Genomic DNA, 18,815 nt, shown 5'->3' with positions numbered 1-18,815 from the left:
CATCCCGTCAGGGTCCCAATAACTCAAACAACACGCCTCCACCCCGTCAGAGTCCCTTACCTCACACAACACACCATCATCCGGTCCCTAAACCTAACAAAACACCCCGTCAGGGACCCCAAACCTCACACAACACACCACCACCCCGTCAGGGTCCCCGAACCTCACACAACACACCAACACCCCGTCAGGATCCCCAAACCTCACACAACACACCTTCACCCCGTCAGGGTCCCAATAATTCAAACAACACGCCTCCACCCCGTTAGGGTCCCCAAACCTCACAGAACATACCGCCAACCCGTAAGGGGGACCCATACCTCAAAAAACACCCCGCCACCCCGTCAGTGACCCAAACCCCACACAACACACTGTCACCAAATCAGGGTCACCATACCTCACACAACACACATCCACCCCGTGAGGGACCCAAACCTCACACCACACTGCCATCCCGTTAGGGACCCCATACCTCACACAACACACCGTAACCCCGTCAAGATCCCCATACCTCACACAACACACCGCTACCCCGTCAAGGTCCCCATACCTCACACAACACCCGCCACCCCGCCAGGGTCCCCCTACCTCACACAACACCCGCCACCCCGCCAGGGTCCCCCTACCTCAAACAACACACCGCTACCCCGTCAAGGTCCCCATACCTCACACAACACACCGCTACCCCGTCAAGGTCCCCATACCTCACACAACAAACCGCTACCCCGTCAAGTTCCCCTTACCTCAACCAACACACCACCACCCGGTCAAGGTCCCCATACCTCACAAAACACACCACTTTCCCATCAAGGTCCCCATACCTCACACAACACACCGCTACCCCGTCAGGGTCCCCATACCTCACACAACACACCGCTACCCAGTCAAGGTCCCCATACCTCACACAACACATCGCTAACCCATCAAGGTCCCCATACCTCACACAACACACCGCTACCCCGTCAAGGTCCCCATACCTCACACAACACATCGCTACCCCGTCAAGGTCCCCATACCTCACACAACACACCGCTACCCCGTCAAGTTCCCCATACCTCACACAACACACCACCACCCCGCCAGGGTCCCCATACCTCACACAACACACCGCAACCCCGTCAAGGTCCCCATACCTCACAAAACACACCGCTACCCCATCAAGGTCCCCATACCTCACACAACACACCGTTACCCCGCCAGGGTCCCCATACCTCACACAACACACCGCAACCCCGTCAAGGTCCCCATACCTCACAAAACACACCGCTACCCCATCAAGGTCCCCATACCTCCCACAACACACCGTTACCCCGCCAGGGTCCCCATACCTCCCACAACACACCGCTACCCAGTCAAGGTCCCCATACCTCACACAACACACCGCTACCCATCATAGTGCCCATACATCACAAAACACACCACCACCCCGTCATGGTCCCCAATCTGTTAATGTCCCTTTAATGTTCCTCATGCAAAACGCACTCTTTACCCCCCTTTTCCTTTATATTCCCATCCTGTCGATATTTCACAATTCATATTTAATTAATCTCAGCAGATGAACGCTTTTTTTTCAAAACGATTAATTATTCGGAATGAAAAGTCAGAAAATGAAACGACGCAGAATCGATCGAAAATCGTTGATAATAACGACAATATAAATGGAATACGGAACAATAAAGTATTCGACTTGCTGTAAAATTCCTATAAATGGAAGTTTTGCCATAAAATATTTATTTCAATTTACTTGATATGTTAATAATTCCATGTAGACGATCATATAGTGATATCCGGATATCAAAAACACTCGCTACTGTACCTTGCGAGCCTTTCAACCCCGTCGCGCTAATCGTATAAAAGGTCTACAATTACATACCATGTGATATATCGGCCCTTTGGGAGCTGTCCGTAACATGTCCCACGTCAAACAGTGTGTACGACAGCCTAGTAACCATGAAACACCGGATGTGTATCTGTCATTATTAATGTCAATATTTCTCATATTGTTTTATTCCCTGATGAACAGAATCAGTTTATAATTCAAAATAATATTGATTGGTGTTGTCCTGAACTGCGTCGTTTCTGTTCTAACATTTCCATAAACAATAAGCTTTAAACAAATTCGTCAGAAGTTGGTTTATTCATAAATCTCTCTTTTCAACTTTTTCGCAACCGTTTCAAGCACGTGTTTTAATTTACCATGTACGTATATTTCTGACGGTTTATACTACAGATTGATATTATAATTAAGTTTTAAGTTTAATAATATGGTGATTGATTCCTGTTAAACGTACATATTCGTAAAAGTCAATGATATATAGTAAACTGGAAATCGTTTATTATGATTTCATATACTAGATAATGTTGATTGTTAGAAGCCTTTCTTTTTATAATTAGATTTGTGTATTTATAATATATTGTTATAAACAGCATGTTGAGTATTTGTAAATGATATTAATAAAGCATGTTGTGTAAAACGTAATACATTTTAACAAGGCATGTTACGTATTTGTAATAAATTTTATTAAAGCATGTCGTATATTTTTAATTAATTTTTATAAAGCATGTCGTGTATTTTTAATTGATTTTGTAAAGCATGTTATATATTTGTAATGAATTTTAGAAAAGCCTGCAGTGTATTCGCAATTGATGTTAATTTAGTATGTTTTGCAGTTGGAATCAATGTTAGTAAAGCATGTCGTGTTGTTGTCATTGATTTCATTAAAGCATGTTGTGTATTTGTAATTAGTTTCATTACAGCATGTAATATAAATAATTAAGTTTAATATAGCATGTCCTCTTATTTGTAGTTTAATTTTTATAAAGCATGCTGTGTATTTGTAAATGGTTTTAATAAAGCATGTGATATATTTGTAAGTGATTTTAATATATGAACCTATAGTCGATTGTAATCCAGCCTGAGATAAACTGTTGTGTAAGTCGTTATGTTAGAGTATACAGGCATATGAGCATTGAGATACAGTGCTCTCTCCGAGTTGCTATAAATGAGATTAGGACCATTGTATATTTTTCTCTCTACAAATTACCCAAGTTGACAACTGATCGTCAATGCTGATTTTATCCAAAACTTATACTAATGGTTCATTCATTATTTTATATACATATATGTACACTTTGTATCGAACAAAAGGCGGGTTTCCCGTTCAGAGCGATTGGAGTAAAAGCCATGCGTCTCAAACTTCATTAAAATAATAAAGCGATCAGAAAATGAAGTTATATATATAAATTGCAATGGAGAGTGCTCATTACACAGTCGAACCTCTACAAAACGGACTTATAGTCCATAAACTTCTAAATATTGACGCTCCACAGTCCGTTAACTTCTCAATCTTGACGGCATACCGTTAATTAATTTCTCTATCTTGACGCTCCGCAGTCCATAAACCTCTCAATCTTGACGCCCCACACTCCATTAACTGTCCAATCTTGACGCCCCACACTCCATTAACTGTCCAATCTTGACGCCCACACTCCATTAACATCTCGATTATGACGCTCTGTAGTCCGTTAACTTCTCAATCTTGACGCCCCACAGTCCACAAACTTTTAATCTTGACGCCCCACACTCCATTTACATCTCAATCATGACGCCCACACTCCATTAACACCTCGATTATGACGCTCTGCAGTCCGTTAACTTCTCAATCTTGACGCCCCACAGTCCATTAACTTTCCAATTTTGACGCCCCACAGTCCATTAACTTTCCAATCTTGACGGCCAACAGTCAATTAACTTTCCAATCTTGACGCCTCGCAGTCCATTAACTTCTCAGTCTTGACGCCCCACAGTCCAATAACTTCTCAGTCCTGACGCCCAACAGTCCATTAACTTTCAAATCTTGACAGCCAAGGGTCCATTAACTTTCCAATCTTGTCGTCCCATAGTCCATTAACTTCTCATTCTTGCCGCCCCACAATCCATAACCTTCTCAGTCTTAACGCCCCGCAGTCCATTAACACCTCGATTATGACGCCCCGCAGTCCATTAACACCTCGATTATGACGCCCAACAGTCCATTAACTTTCCAATCTTGACGACCCACACTCCATTAACTTCTCTTACTTTTGACGGCCAACAGTCAATTAATTATTCAATCTTGTCGCCCAAAAGTCCGTTAACTTCTCAATCTTGACGCCATAAAGTCCATTAACTTCTCAGTCTTGACGCCACAAATTCAATACACTTTTCAATCTTCACGCCACAAATTCAATAAAATTCTCAATCTTCACGCCCAACATTTCGTAATCTTGTCAATCTTGACGCCCCACAATCCATAAAATTCACAATCACAACGTCCCACATTCCGAAAACTTCTCAATCTGGACTCCTCACAGTCCATAAAATTCTCAATCTTCACGCCCCACATTCCATAAACGTACCAATTTTGACTCCCCACAGTTAATTTACTACGCTTCTCAGTGTTGACGCCCCACAGTTAATTTACTACGCTTATCAGTGTTGACGCCCCACAGTTAATTTACTACGCTTATCAGTGTTGACGCCCCACAGTTAATTTACTACGCTTATCAGTGTTGACGCCCCACAGTTAATTTACTACGCTTATCAGTGTTGACGCCCCACAGTTAATTTACTACGCTTATCAGTGTTGACGCCCCACAGTTAATTTACTACGCTTATCAGTGTTGACGCCCCACAGTTAATTTACTACGCCTCTCAGTGTTGACGCCCCACAGTTAATTTACTACGCTTATCAGTGTTGACGCCCCACAGTTAATTTACTACGCCTCTCAGTGTTGACGCCCCACAGTTAATTTACTACGCCTCTCAGTGTTGACGCCCCACAGTTAATTTACTACGCTTATCAGTGTTGACGCCCCACAGTTAATTTACTACGCTTCTCAGAGTTGACGCCCCACAGTTAATTTACTACGCTTCTCAGAGTTGACGCCCCACAGTTAATTTACTACGCTTCTCAGAGTTGACGCCCCACAGTTAATTTACTACGCTTCTCAGTGTTGACGCGCCACAGTTAATTTACTACGCTTCTCAGTGTTGACGCGCCACAGTTAATTTACTACGCTTCTCAGTGTTGACGCCCCAGAGTTAATTTACTACGCTTCTCAGTGTTGACGCCCCACAGTTAATTTACTACGCTTATCAGTGTTGACGCCCCACAGTTAATTTACTACGCTTATCAGTGTTGACGCCCCACAGTTAATTTACTACGCTTCTCAGAGTTGACGCCCCACAGTTAATTTACTACGCTTCTCAGAGTTGACGCCCCACAGTTAATTTACTACGCTTCTCAGTGTTGACGCCCCACAGTTAATTTACTACGCTTATCAGTGTTGACGCCCCACAGTTAATTTACTACGCTTCTCAGTGTTGACGCCCCACAGTTAATTTACTACGCCTCTCAGTGTTGACGCCCCACAGTTAATTTACTACGCTTCTCAGTGTTGACGCCCCACAGTCCGTAAATTTCACAATCATGACGTCCCACATTCCGTAAATATCTCAATCTGGACTCCCCACAGTCCATAAAATTATCAATGGAGAATTGTTTTACCAACTACAGTCAGGCCGTGTAGTAGTTTGAGGTGATCAGTATCTTAATGTTAAGAGCTATATTCTATTATTTTTGTAATACTTCAAAACATTTGGTAAAACCTAATTTTAATCAAGCCTGTCAGATCGTGTAGCTTACACCTTGTAAAAGTGAAGTACAGTATATATCTTGTACTATTGGACTATATCGCGGATGGATATCTGTCATTAAGAATCACGAAGTAAAAGGGCGCCAGTCTTTGAGCCGTTAAGTTCCATAGCTTAGGGTTTTTAACAAAGCAACGTGACGGACGTTGTTAATAAATTTGTTGAATAATACTTCTGTTTCACCTCTGTCATTAAAAGGAGGACCTTGTAGATAATAAACAGGAAGACTTGTGGTAGATATTCGGTTCCATAATCTGTATTCCTTTGTATTACTTATATCACCTGAAAGGCAGACAGGGTCGCATCATATGTGCCCTGAATTTCCGACGTGAACCTTTCGTTTTCTTTAAATATCAATAAATTTAAACTATTGAATTAACAATAATTATGAAACAAGTTAAAAACTTTACTTTTAATTCAATCACTCTTGCTGGCCCTGATGGAAGCGCAAACATGGTCGTAATGTGGGAGGCAACTGGAATACCCGGAAAAAAATTCACGTGACCGGACAGGTGACTCCATACATTTCACTCGGAGAATCGAACACTGTTCGTTTGGGTGAAGGACGAGCGCGCTAACCACATCGCCACCCGATCGTTGATTGTATTGCGCGTATCACGGGAGACTCTCTGAGCATGGTTTCATTATTCTGATACTCCTATTAATCAGCGGCGCGATGGGATTCACGATTAGATGAGAGAACAGAGAGTGATCTAAAGCGTTGCACTTCAGGCTTAAAACCATCGATATTTTGTGAAAACACTTAATAAAGAAAACAGGCGATTCCGTAAGGACTCCGCCTTTGTCGCCTTGTTCGGTAATGCAATGGAATAAAAAAAAAACATATATATATTTGAGGCCCTGAGTACATTAAATCGGGCAAGTGTATAAGTCACTTAAATAGTTCTCCCCTGAGATCAGGATACCGGTTCTACACTAGCCAATACCGATACAAAGTGAAGTATTTCAACTCTGATGAATTTTCTATAAGTAATCTTTCGGGATTGAATGTCACGCGCTTTAACACCCAGAGTAGATCACCCTTGACACAATTCTTTCGTGTGTAGTGGCTCGTGTGATTTAAAAGCGCGTCCTTCCGTACTAATATCCAAGGCTGCCTCCTCTGCCATTGAAATACCTTTAATACATTTGTCAATTATAAATGAAACGCTTATTTTCCCCACTTTGCACTTTTATTCAGCTTTGAGGTTTTCAGCATGCATATATCTCCAAGCATGATTTATTTATAGAATGGGTAATACAATCGTATACAAAGAGTTGGAAGTGGAATTAAGATAAACACAAACCACTATAATACATCATCACTAAGTCTGTCCTAACAACCTCAACCTAAGATCGTCGAAACGTTACACGAATATCAGGAAGATCTTATCTATATGTATCAAATTAAACCTCTCTCTAGAAAGGTATTGCCCAAGCAATGAGTTTCCCTTGTGATGTCATGGACTGTCGGTCAGGTTAAAGAACACAATGGTGGTGGATTCCAGAGGATATTTCAATCACTCTCCCAAAAATCCTGAAATAGTAAACTGTTTGATAAAATATAAATTGGTAGATTGGTTTAAATGGGAACAAGTGTGTTCTTCATTGCATCTCGTTTGTGCACCCGGATAGAGTAGGCCTAATTTGGCGCCAATATAGTTTAGAACTACTGTTGTGGCCCAGATAGAGTAGACCTACTGTTGGCGTCCATATAGAGTGCATATAAGCATACTTTTGGCGCCAAGATAAAATTGGCCTACTGTTGGCGCTCAAGAGTAAGCAAACTGTTTGCGCCCAGATAGAGTAGACCTACTGTTGGCGCATTGATAGAGTAGACCTACTGTTGGCGCCTAGATTGAGTAGAGCTAATGTCGGCGCCAAAAAAGAGCACAAGTACTGTTGGCGCCCATATAGAGTAGACCTACTGTTGGCCTCGCAGATTGAGTAGGCTATATACTGTTGGCTCCCAGATAGAGTAGACCTACCGTTGGCTCTTGGATTGAGTAGGCCTACTGCTGGCGCCAATATGAAGTTGACATACTGATGGCGCCCATATAGAGTAGACTTACTGCTGGAGCCTTTTAAAGAGTAGGCTTTCAGTTAATGCTCAGATTGAGCAGAACTACTACTGGCGCCTGATAGAGCAGGTCTACTGTTGGCGTCAAGATAGAGTAGAAGTACTGTTGGCGTCCATATAGAGTAGATCTACCGTGGGCGCCCAGATATGATACGAATGTTGTTTGCACCTAATCAAAGTAGTCCTACCTTTTGCGCCCAGATAATGTAGAGTTACCTTTAGCGCCCAGATACAGTAGGCATACGTTTGGTACCTAGATATAGCAGGCCTTATGGTCGCTCCCAGATAGAGTAGGCCTACTGCTGGAGCCCGTATATATTGAGCTTACTGTTAATGCCCAGATGGAGTTGGCCTACAGTTGGTGCCCAGATACAGTAGACCAACTGCTGACACCCAGACTGTGTAGGCAGATATGATAGGGTTACTGTTGTCCCCTAAACAGAGTTGTCCCACCAATAGCCCGAGTTTCCTCTGGCCCCCGACACCAGACCTGATATTTTGACTGATAGATGTATGGCGTGGGGCCAGAGCGCACTGCTATATGAAAACGTGGACTTCTCTCTCCGTTTAGTATCGGAGAGTTATCAGGTGCTGACAACAAAACTATGCTATGACACAACACATACCTCACAGATATCGATAAATGGATTATTTCTTGATCCAAATCAGCTCTTATCACCAACAACAGCTAATAAATTCCGTTAGTAGAGTCTTCGTTTTTTAATCATTTAAAAAAAAATCCCACCTGAGCGAACGCCATTTTTGTAGGTCACGGGGTGACTAGACAACAAACCGTACTGATCCGGACCGAAAACGGAATATTGTTAAGAAGATTTCCGGACCGCGTCTTTTTGTTGATAAGTCACTCTCCGATACCAAATGGTGTCGGAGAATTCCAAGTTTTCATATACCAGTGCTCTCTGGCCCAACACCATACATCTATCAGTCGAAATGTCTAAGTCTTGTGTCGGGGCCAGAGGAAACTCAGTCTATCCCATCAACTGAGCTCAAATAATATATGATTACTTTTAGCGCCCGGATACAGTAGACATCCGTTTGGTGCCCATATTGAGTAGGCCTTCTGTGTACGACAATTTGCTACAGGGAGCATCGAAAGCCTTTTTCTACTATTGAGAAAAAACACCCGAGGTACACTTAAGCGTTAACTATGAAGGTAAGCACGTCCGACCAAACGGCCTACCGAGCACGCGTCTAAGTTCCCTGGGTGCATATCAATGAAGAATAATTCTGTGGAATAAACATTTCCCTAAAAGTACAGGCAGTTGGAGGCAGTTTGGTAACCATGTATTAATAACAAAGTAAAATATTTTTGTCTGGAAGGTGATATTTAATCAAAGATTTTATAGATTAGTTTAGACGAAGGCTCAAATGGCTTTTTCCGATTCGTTTTCATCTGATGTCGTCAGTTAAAATTGAACATTTTCAACTTCTTCTTATGAACCACGAAACCAATATAGTCCTAACTTGGTACCAATTATCCTTATGACGTCCAAAGTAAGTGTTCCTACAGTTTGGTCTGATCCGAAAAAAAAAAAAATGGCCATAATGCCACCTGATTGGCTGAGACATTATCAAATTGTTCTCAAGAAATTTTACAGCTTTTGACTCCAATCTTAGTGCAAATGTTCCGCGTGAAGACTCCACAAAGCGTTCTTGGTTTTTGGACCAATCCTACCTCCAAATAGCCACCCCGGCCACTAATTATCTCAGATATTGGTTTTTGGACCAATCCTACCTCCAAATGGCCTCAGATAATTAGTGGCCGGGGTGGCCACTAAATATCTGAGGACTAGTTTAAGCTATTTAATCCAAACTTGGTAAAACATAACAAATGTTCTTTATGGTATCCTGAAGAAATTGATTTAGTTTTGTGCCTCTCTGCAGTTTAAAATAGCCACCCAAACTAGACTATTTGCCAGCCCCCCGTCAACCGTTGTCATATTTACATTGTTCGCTACACACGACTACAAAACTTATTTTTCATCCGTCAAAAATATGAATCTGTAAAATTAATTATAAGCTAGAATATAACATGAGGAAAAACTAAACTCTGTCTCAGTGGCGCCCTGAAAAGGACACTAGTCTCTCGCCTGTTTACTGCTCAGCAAGCTGTTACTATCTTTTGCAGCTGGTAAGCCAATATTTCCAATGAGAAATTTATCAACTTTATTCAAAATATGAATTGATTTAAGGTAAGTTGATAAATAAAGATATCCACTAATCATATGTATATCATTAATGACACAATGAACATCCCGCATCAGTAAGCTCCAACCCTATTCTACAGAATGTGACAAGAAAGAGATCGCTGACGCCCCGATGCACTTCGAACAGTTCGTGGCACGTAGTGGTTGGATTCGGATGCCGTGTGCCCCCGGGACAAGCTACAACCAACGCGACTGTCAGTGTACCGTCATATCCGAGTATGTCAAAAAGGACGAAGGTAAGAAATTAGTATCTACCTGTACAGATGGATGATGACGGTGTATAGATGGATGAAGACTGGGTTGTCTAGGCGGAGGAAGAAGGCTATAAATGAGGACGGGCGTATCTGTTTGGATAATGAGGGCGCGAATAAAGATGAGAAATGAGGATGGCGTGTGAGGCTGGGATAGTTGAGGATTGGCGTATCTTGGTTGGTAACAAGGTTAGGAATGAATATAGATGCATCTTGGCGAGTGAGAAATATAAAGAACGAGAATGGGCGTGTCTGGGTAGATGACAAGGCGGGGAATGAGGATGGGTGTAACAGGATTGTGGATGAGGAAATGGTAAATGATTATTGAAGGATGTGTCTGGATGGGCGATACATGTGAGGATTGGGTTGGATGTGTCTTGATTGGTACCGAATAAAAAGAATAAGGACATGTAGATCTATATATAAATGGTGGATAAGGAAGATAGAAAATGAGTATGGAAGGGTAATGCTGAATAGGCAATGAATGTGTGCAATTGAGAATAAGGACATGTGCGTCTTGGTGGCGAATGAGACAATACGGCTGAGTCTATGCAGAGGGACAAAGAAGTTGAGCGTTTCAAGTTGGGTGTTAGACTGACGATACTCGTGTCTATGTCATCATATTTGTCATAAATTGAACAGATATCAGAATGATTTGGATGATCCCTTTCCTTCTAGACCTGTCATTTCATTTTTTATTATAGGTTGTAAGTCTAAGGTAAGCCTGAACTTTGCCACCTACATCGAGGAGAACAGTGACAAATCGGTATATGTGGTAAACGAGAACGTTTCCGTGGCGCATGGTGTCGCAATATTCGACGGCAAGAGTTCCCTGCGCGTGCCACAATTGTCGAACATGGATCTAGGGGACACCGTTGTTCTAAAAATACGGTACAAGGATACACCCAAAAGACATCCCAGGGCCACTGATCGACCCCAAGCCCTCATCAGCAACGGTGACTGTGGCAACAACGCCTCCGTCCTGCTCGCCAAGGATGATACCAGTATAATGTTCGGGGCGGAGACGGACAAAGGTGGTTACACCAGCTTCTCAATACCTACTCCGGTAAGTCACGTGGTATAGCACGTCAGTCAGTCATCGAATATTTACAAAAATGAACAGAAGGTCAAGGTCAGTCCAAATCAGTTGGAAGGTTTGTCTGTGGAACGAATACGGAAAATAACTCCATTGTTGCAAATCAGAGTGCTTTTTCCGTTTTCTATTAGTTTTAGAAACAAAATGTCCGACTCCTGCGGTAAGGCACAACAATTCTTCAGTCAGACAGTGTTACGACAAAGTTGTTTCACATGCAAGAAACAACTTACATAACCCTGAAATTTTCCTAATAATATAGCGTTACAGTCACATCACAGCAAGTCACGTGACGGGTCTGTCATAGGCACCTGGTGATGTCAAAATGCAAATATCTTCCAAATTTTAGCGGCCCTCTTATATCCTAAACAATCATCAGCCCTCTTATATCCGATCCCATCATCAGCCCTCTTATATCCGATAACATCATCGCCCCTCTTATACCCGATACCATCATCAGCCCTCTTATATTCGATAACATCATCACCTCTCTTATACCCGATTCCATCATCAGCCCTCTTATATCCGATACCATCATCAGCCCTCTTATACCCGATACCATCATCAGCCCTCTTATACCCGATACAATCATCATCCCTCTTATACCCGATACAATCATCGGCCCTCTTATACCCGATACAATCATCAGCCCTCTTATACCTGATACCATCATCGGCCCTCTTATATCCGATAACATCATCACCCCTCTTATACCCGATACCATCATCAGATCTCTTATACCCGATACCATCATCAGTCCTCTCATACTCGATACCATCATCGGCCCTCTTATATCCGATACCATCATCAGCCCTCTTATATCCGATACCATCATCAGCCCTCTTATACCCGATACCATCATCAGCCCTCTTATACCCTATACCATCATCAGCCCTCTTATACCCGATACCATCATCATCCCACTTATATCCGATACCATCATCAGCCCTCTTATACCCGATACCATCATCAGCCCTCTTATACCCGATACCATCATCAGCCATCTTTTATCCGATACCATCATCAGCCCTCTTATACCCGATACCATCATCAGCCCTCTTATATCCGATACCATCATCTGCCCTCTCATACCCGATACCATCATCAGTCCTCTCATACTCGATACCATCATCAGTCCTCTTATACCCGATACCATCATCTGCCCTCTTATACCCGATACCATCATCAGCCCTCTTAAAACCGATACCATCATCAACCATCATCAGCCCTCTTATACCATCGGCCCTCTTATATCCGATAACATCATCGGCCCTCTTATATCCTAAACAATCATCAGCCCTCTTATACCCGATACCGTCATCAGCCCTCTTATATCCGATAACATCATCAGCCCTCTTATATCCGATACCATCATCAGCCCTCTTATACTCGATACCATCATCAGCCCTCTTATACCCGATACCATCATCATCCCTCTTATACCCGATACAATCATCGGCCCTCTTAAATCCGATAACATCATCGGCCCTCTTATATCCTAAACAATCATCAGCCCTCTTATACCCGATACCATCATCAGCCCTCTTATATCCGATAACATCATCAGCCCTCTTATATCCGATACCATCATCAGCCCTCTTATACCCGATACCATCATTAGCCCTCTTATATCCGATACCATCATCAGCCCTCTTATACCCGATACCATCATCAGCCCTCTTAACCCGATACCATCATCAGCCCTCTTATACCCGATACCATCATCATCCCTCTTATATCCAATAACATCATCGGCCCTCTTATATCCTAAACAATCATCAGCCCTCTTATACCCAATACCATCATCAGCCCTCTTATATCCGATACCATCATTAGCCCTCTTATATCCGATACCATCATCAGCCCTCTTATATCCGATACCCTCATTAGCCCTCTTATATCCGATACCATCATCAGCCCTCTTATACCCGATACCATCATCAGCCCTCTTATATCCGATACCACCATCTGCCCTTTTATACCCGATACCATCATCAGCCCTCTTATATCCGATACCATCATCAGCCCCCTAATATCCGCTATTTAGGGGTACCATTTTTTATGCGGACAAATCGGGTGTTCTAAATCCTCAAATTGAACATATTTTGATTTTGTTACTATTCAAAGTATGAGTGTTTTAACGATACGTACTAACTAAATAACTAAAACGATTTCCTCTCACCCAATTGATAAGTTCGTCGCGATGCGATTCCTGATCCAAACCCTTTTCTTTCTGCTTTGGACAATAAAAATGGTAAATACATCCCAAAATAACGTCGTTTTAATTGTAACATTATTGTTGACTTTGTGTGTCAACATTCTGACTACTTTTATGACACGTGTTTTAACACCAGGCGACTTAATCAGCCTGCGTTACGGACATATGATCTACACTGCCCACAAGAGGCAAAACGCTGAAATAAATAAAACAAACACAAAAATGAGAGAAGAAGACAGAAAGCATCGTTCAAAGTATGATGAATCGAAACGTACAGAGAAAATTAGTGTCGGATATTCGCCTGTTTGGAAAAAAATGATTGCGAATTTACTCGTGTTATATTAACTATGATGACGTCAGAAGAACGAATATACACATGACGTCACGTTATCGCGATGTTTAATATTGAAAGCAGTAAACATGAAACCAAGCGGTGACTTAAAGATGGTAGAAAAACAAATGTTTTATCGAAAATTTATAATTCTTTGGCAAGGTGATAATGTATTATGAATTTATTGCATTTTATACGAGGTTTACGAAATTTTCGTTTTAGCTTGACAGAGCTTCACTAGAGTCTAACCTTCTAAACTCGTTTCATATTTAATGCGAAATAGAATTTCATTTTAGATTCTTTTGGTCAGACATCTATTTTATTGTCATGTGTATATTGGAATCCAATTGCGACGTCAAACACAGATTGTCTTTTATAAATTGGTACCTCGTTGTGACTTCAGGATACTGAATGGAAGGATGTTACGTATTCTTTCAACGGCGGCGTTCTGGAGGGGAAAGTCAATGACGTCATATACGCACAGAAATCTGAAGGTATGAAATATGTCTGAACTCATTCTATAGGATTCAAATACGCAATTCATTTTAGGTGATTTTAACACTATAAGTTTTCTTTGTACCAAAATAAAACTAGAAGATTAACTTCTTTAAAACTTTTAAAATGGGTCGCCATTTGTATTTAGAAATTTGTTTGTGGTCAGTATAGCAACATTATGCTAAGAGCGAAACTGGAAATTGTTAAAGAAACCGGAAGTAAGAATAGAAATAGAACGATATGACTCTGTGATTGCTGTAACTAACCCAGGCCAATCAGTTGTCCTGTAGTTAGATAGCTTGTTCTTCTTTCCTTACTCTGTTATGTTTTTAAATGAAAACAGAACATAACCACACAAATAATGACTGTTTCTTTAACTGTGCCACTACTTCCTTTGATAGGTGTCATAGAACGTCGACCTTGCGCACTCCAGATTGGTCACGGGCAGGATATGGACGACTTTGAGGGGGAAATGGATGATGTAAGTGAAAAGTAAATTATATGGATTATGTATAGAGCTTTATTGGCTTTTATAACAGCCAGTATCTATGTCACAAATAAAAAGGGTCTGCAGTTGTGTAATGTTAGCTTTAATCAAATACATCCTTAATAAAAAAAAAATGTTTATTTCCGTTGAAACTGGGTTTTTTCCCCCACATCTCATATGAATTAATGGTTATACATGTATTTGGATATTTCAGATATCACATTTTCCACTTAGTTTTTTTTTTTTTATAAAGACTTTATGTAAATTAATTTTCGTACTTCGCCAAAATTATTCATGTTAAAAAACCATGAGAGCTAGGCGGATGCAGTATATTTATTTGACATATTTTCTATTTCAGATTGAATTTTTCACCTGTAAACCTGATGATTTAGATAAATGACGGAAATAACCTGATCAACCGACTAACGAAATCCAATGTAAAGCCGTAATGTCGCTCGGATCCACCTGTTCGACATAGTTGAAATATGTTCGTTATCTGTCGTCACTCCTAATTTCCTTCATTAACTGTGTCTGTTCCGTGGTGTGGTAACCACATTTAAGTTAGGAACCATCAACTGTAAAATCAAGAGAAGCATTTCCCTACCACAAGATGCTTTACAAACATTTCCATACACATAGACTCTTTACAATCATATCCCTATATTGAGACGCTTAACAAACATTATTTTAACGGAGACGCTTTACAAATATTTCCCTACCCCTAGACGCTTTACAAACATCTCCCTACCCCAAGACGCTTAACAAACATCTCCCTATCCCAAGACGCTTCTCAAACATCTCCCTACCCCAAGACGCTTTTCAAACATCTCCCTATCCCAAGACGCTTAACAAACATCTCCCTATCCCAAGACGCTTAACAAACATCTCCCTACCCAAGACGCTTTACAAACATCTCCCTATACCAAGACGCTTCACAAACATCTCCCTACCCCAAGACGCTTTACAAACATTTCCCTTCAACAAGACGCTTAACAAACATCTCCCTACCCCAAGACGCTTTACAAACATCTCCCTATCCCAAGAGGCTTCACAAACATCTCCCTACCCCAAGACGCTTTACAAACATCTCCCTACCCCAAGACGCTTTACAAACATTTCCCAACCCCAAGACGCTTAACAAACATCTCCCTATCCCAAGACGCTTCACAAACATCTCCCTACCCCAAGACGCTTTACAAACATTTCCCTACCCAAAGACACTTTAAAAACATCTCCCTACCCTAAGACGCCTTACAAACATTTCCCTACCCCAAGACACTTTAGAAACATCTCCCTATCCCAAGACGCTTTACAAACATTTCTCTATCACAAGACGCGTTAGAAAAAAATCCCTATCCCAAGACTCTTTACTAACAACACCCTACACCGAGACGCTTTACAATCATTTCCCTATCCCAAGACGGTTTACAAATATAACCCTACATCGAGACGCTTTACAATCATATCCCTACATTGAGATGCTTAACAAACATTTCCCTTCGCGGAGACGCTTTACTAACATTACCTTACACCGAGACGCTTTTTAAACATGTCCCTACCCCAGTACGCTTAACAATCATACCCCTACACCTAGACTCTTTACAATCTTTTCCCTACACCTAGTCGCTTTACAATCACGATGAAAACAAACAGTTTCTTTCACCTAGACGCTTTACAATCACAACGAAAACAAAAGTTTCCTTCACCTAGACGCTTTACAATCACAATGAAAACAAACAGTTCCCTACACCTAGACGCTTTACAATCACAATGAAAACAAACAGTTCCCTACACCTAGATGATTTACAATCACAATGAAAACAAAGAGTTCCCTTCACCTAGACAATGAAAATAAACATTTCCCTCCACTTAGACGCTTTACAATCACAACGAAAACAAATAGTTTCCTTACCTAGACGCTTTACAATCACAATGAAAACAAACAGTTCTCTTCACCTAGACGCTTTTTACAATCACAATGAAAACAAACAGTTTCCTCACCTAGACGCTTAACAATCCTTCCCGTACATCGAAAGCGTCCTAAACATGCTATCCGACACATATGGTGGCACATTTTGTAATCGACAATTTTTTTTTTAGAAAATGTTGATTTAAGATTTGAATATTTCCCAATAAGGTTAATATGTCTCATAACATTTCAGTGTCAAAATACGTAATTTTGACAATCTTTAAAAAAGATCGCCTTTTCTCTTTCCTTCTTTTGTGTGATTTTATATCCGTTGCTGTTGTTAATTAAGTTTCGTTTATTTATTTCTTATACTCATTTATGTTTCCTTTAGACGTAAACTAATTCTAAAAATAAATGGTTCAATAATGTCTTTATAACTTTGGTCGACTACATTTGTGAGAGGCCCAGACCCTTATGATATGAAATAATATGTCATTGTGAAATGTTACAACAGCAACACACACCTTAGTTTACAAAAGAGATGTTAGTATTTTGCCCTTGACGGCGCTGCCCGAAGATAATACTGCGAGAATAGAACATTCCTGTAGAATATAAATCCCATAGACTTGTAATATTGGCTATGAATGCCAACTGAAGGCAAGTTAATGCTTAACTTAGCTGGGATATGATCAGACGTATAGCTCTGATAAGGACAGCATACAAATCGAATAAAGCACGTTGATTATTTTTCTGAACAGAATAAATTTTAGTATCTATATTTGAAGTAGGAATTTAATAGCGGAATTAGCCAACAATCATTATTGGTCAGCTGCCTCTAGCGGTATGACGATGACGTCACAAAGGTTTCCGTCACGATTATCATTTCAAAGTAATGGTATAAAACTCACAGCTGACTTTCGTATGATTATTAAGTAGAAATGAAGAACAAAATTAGAGATACAGTTCTTAGACTACCAATCACTGTCACGTGGCATTGGTAATTACGCAAGTGTGTACTAATCTACATACCACGTGATGCTTTACTTCAAATAGCACAATGTTCCGCCTTGAAACAATCGTTCAAATGACTACAATTTTTGGGTCACAGTTCCATCAATATCGCTGTAATTATATGATACCGCGTTTAGCTCTATTATTGTTGACTGGCGTGTTAACTTTTGGAGATTATGTGGATTAAACAATATTTGTAATAAATATTCCCTCTGTTTAACATCAATATACCTGTTCATGTAAATAATGTTAACAATTAAGCAAACAACGTAAATCTACTATCTTTCCCGTACAACTACTTTCCGGTTTTGCGTTTCGTCAGTTGTTTCATGTCGAATCTATCTAATATTTTTTTTCAGTTGGAAATTTACCGGTACCTTAATTTGGTAGTGTTATTATAAATGCTTTCCTGTACGTTTGATTGTAATAAAACTAGAAAGTATGATATTTTATTTGTTGATTTGGATTTATCGACACACATTAACAATATGAACTTCCGTTCTATTATAAATGACAACAATGTTACGAACACGGTAAACACTTTAGCCTATAGAGCGGCATAAAGCTAGAGGACGTTGGCCAGGTAAGCGCTTCCTATGGTGCACCGACAGGATATCCACTGGAAAATAATATACTCAATGACAATTTAAGGCAAAGTGAATATGTTGTTTATCATTAAAGACACCTGAATGTCTTAGTCATAGTCAAAATCTATACAAAAGTTACCGCATCGTCAGAACACAAATATATATTAACTCAAAGTCCGTATGAACGATATCACAACGTCAGTATAAACGGATAGGATCTGAACTCAAAGTCCATATAAACGATATCACAACGTCAGTATAGACGGAAAGGATCTGAACTCAAAGTCCATATAAACGATATCACAACGTCAGTATAGACGGATAGGATCTGAACTCAATGACCAAATAGACGATATCACAACGTCAGTATAGACGGAAAGGATCTGAACTCAAAGTCCATATAAACGATATCACAACGTCAGTATAGACG

The 18,815-nt window shown here is 40.7% G+C and overlaps 1 protein-coding gene across 1 annotated transcript in view; it reads left to right on the top strand.

The window, feature by feature from the left end:
* The window catches only part of LOC110457054 (protein PIF-like), a 47,425-nt gene extending 36,087 nt beyond the window's left edge, over positions 1 to 11,338 (top strand). The window contains exons 7-8 of the mRNA XM_021508155.1: positions 10,084 to 10,239; positions 10,959 to 11,338. Of these exons, the coding sequence (XP_021363830.1) occupies positions 10,084 to 10,239; positions 10,959 to 11,338 (536 nt within the window). The remainder of the gene's footprint in view (positions 1 to 10,083; positions 10,240 to 10,958) is intronic.
* Positions 11,339 to 18,815: the final 7,477 nt, after the last annotated feature.

Source organism: Mizuhopecten yessoensis, unplaced genomic scaffold, assembly GCF_002113885.1.
Source record: "Mizuhopecten yessoensis strain PY_sf001 unplaced genomic scaffold, ASM211388v2 scaffold1079, whole genome shotgun sequence".
NCBI classification, from domain to species: domain Eukaryota; kingdom Metazoa; phylum Mollusca; class Bivalvia; order Pectinida; family Pectinidae; genus Mizuhopecten; species Mizuhopecten yessoensis.
The sequence above is the reverse complement of the archived record's forward strand: the minus strand, read 5'-3'. Positions and strand labels throughout refer to the sequence as shown.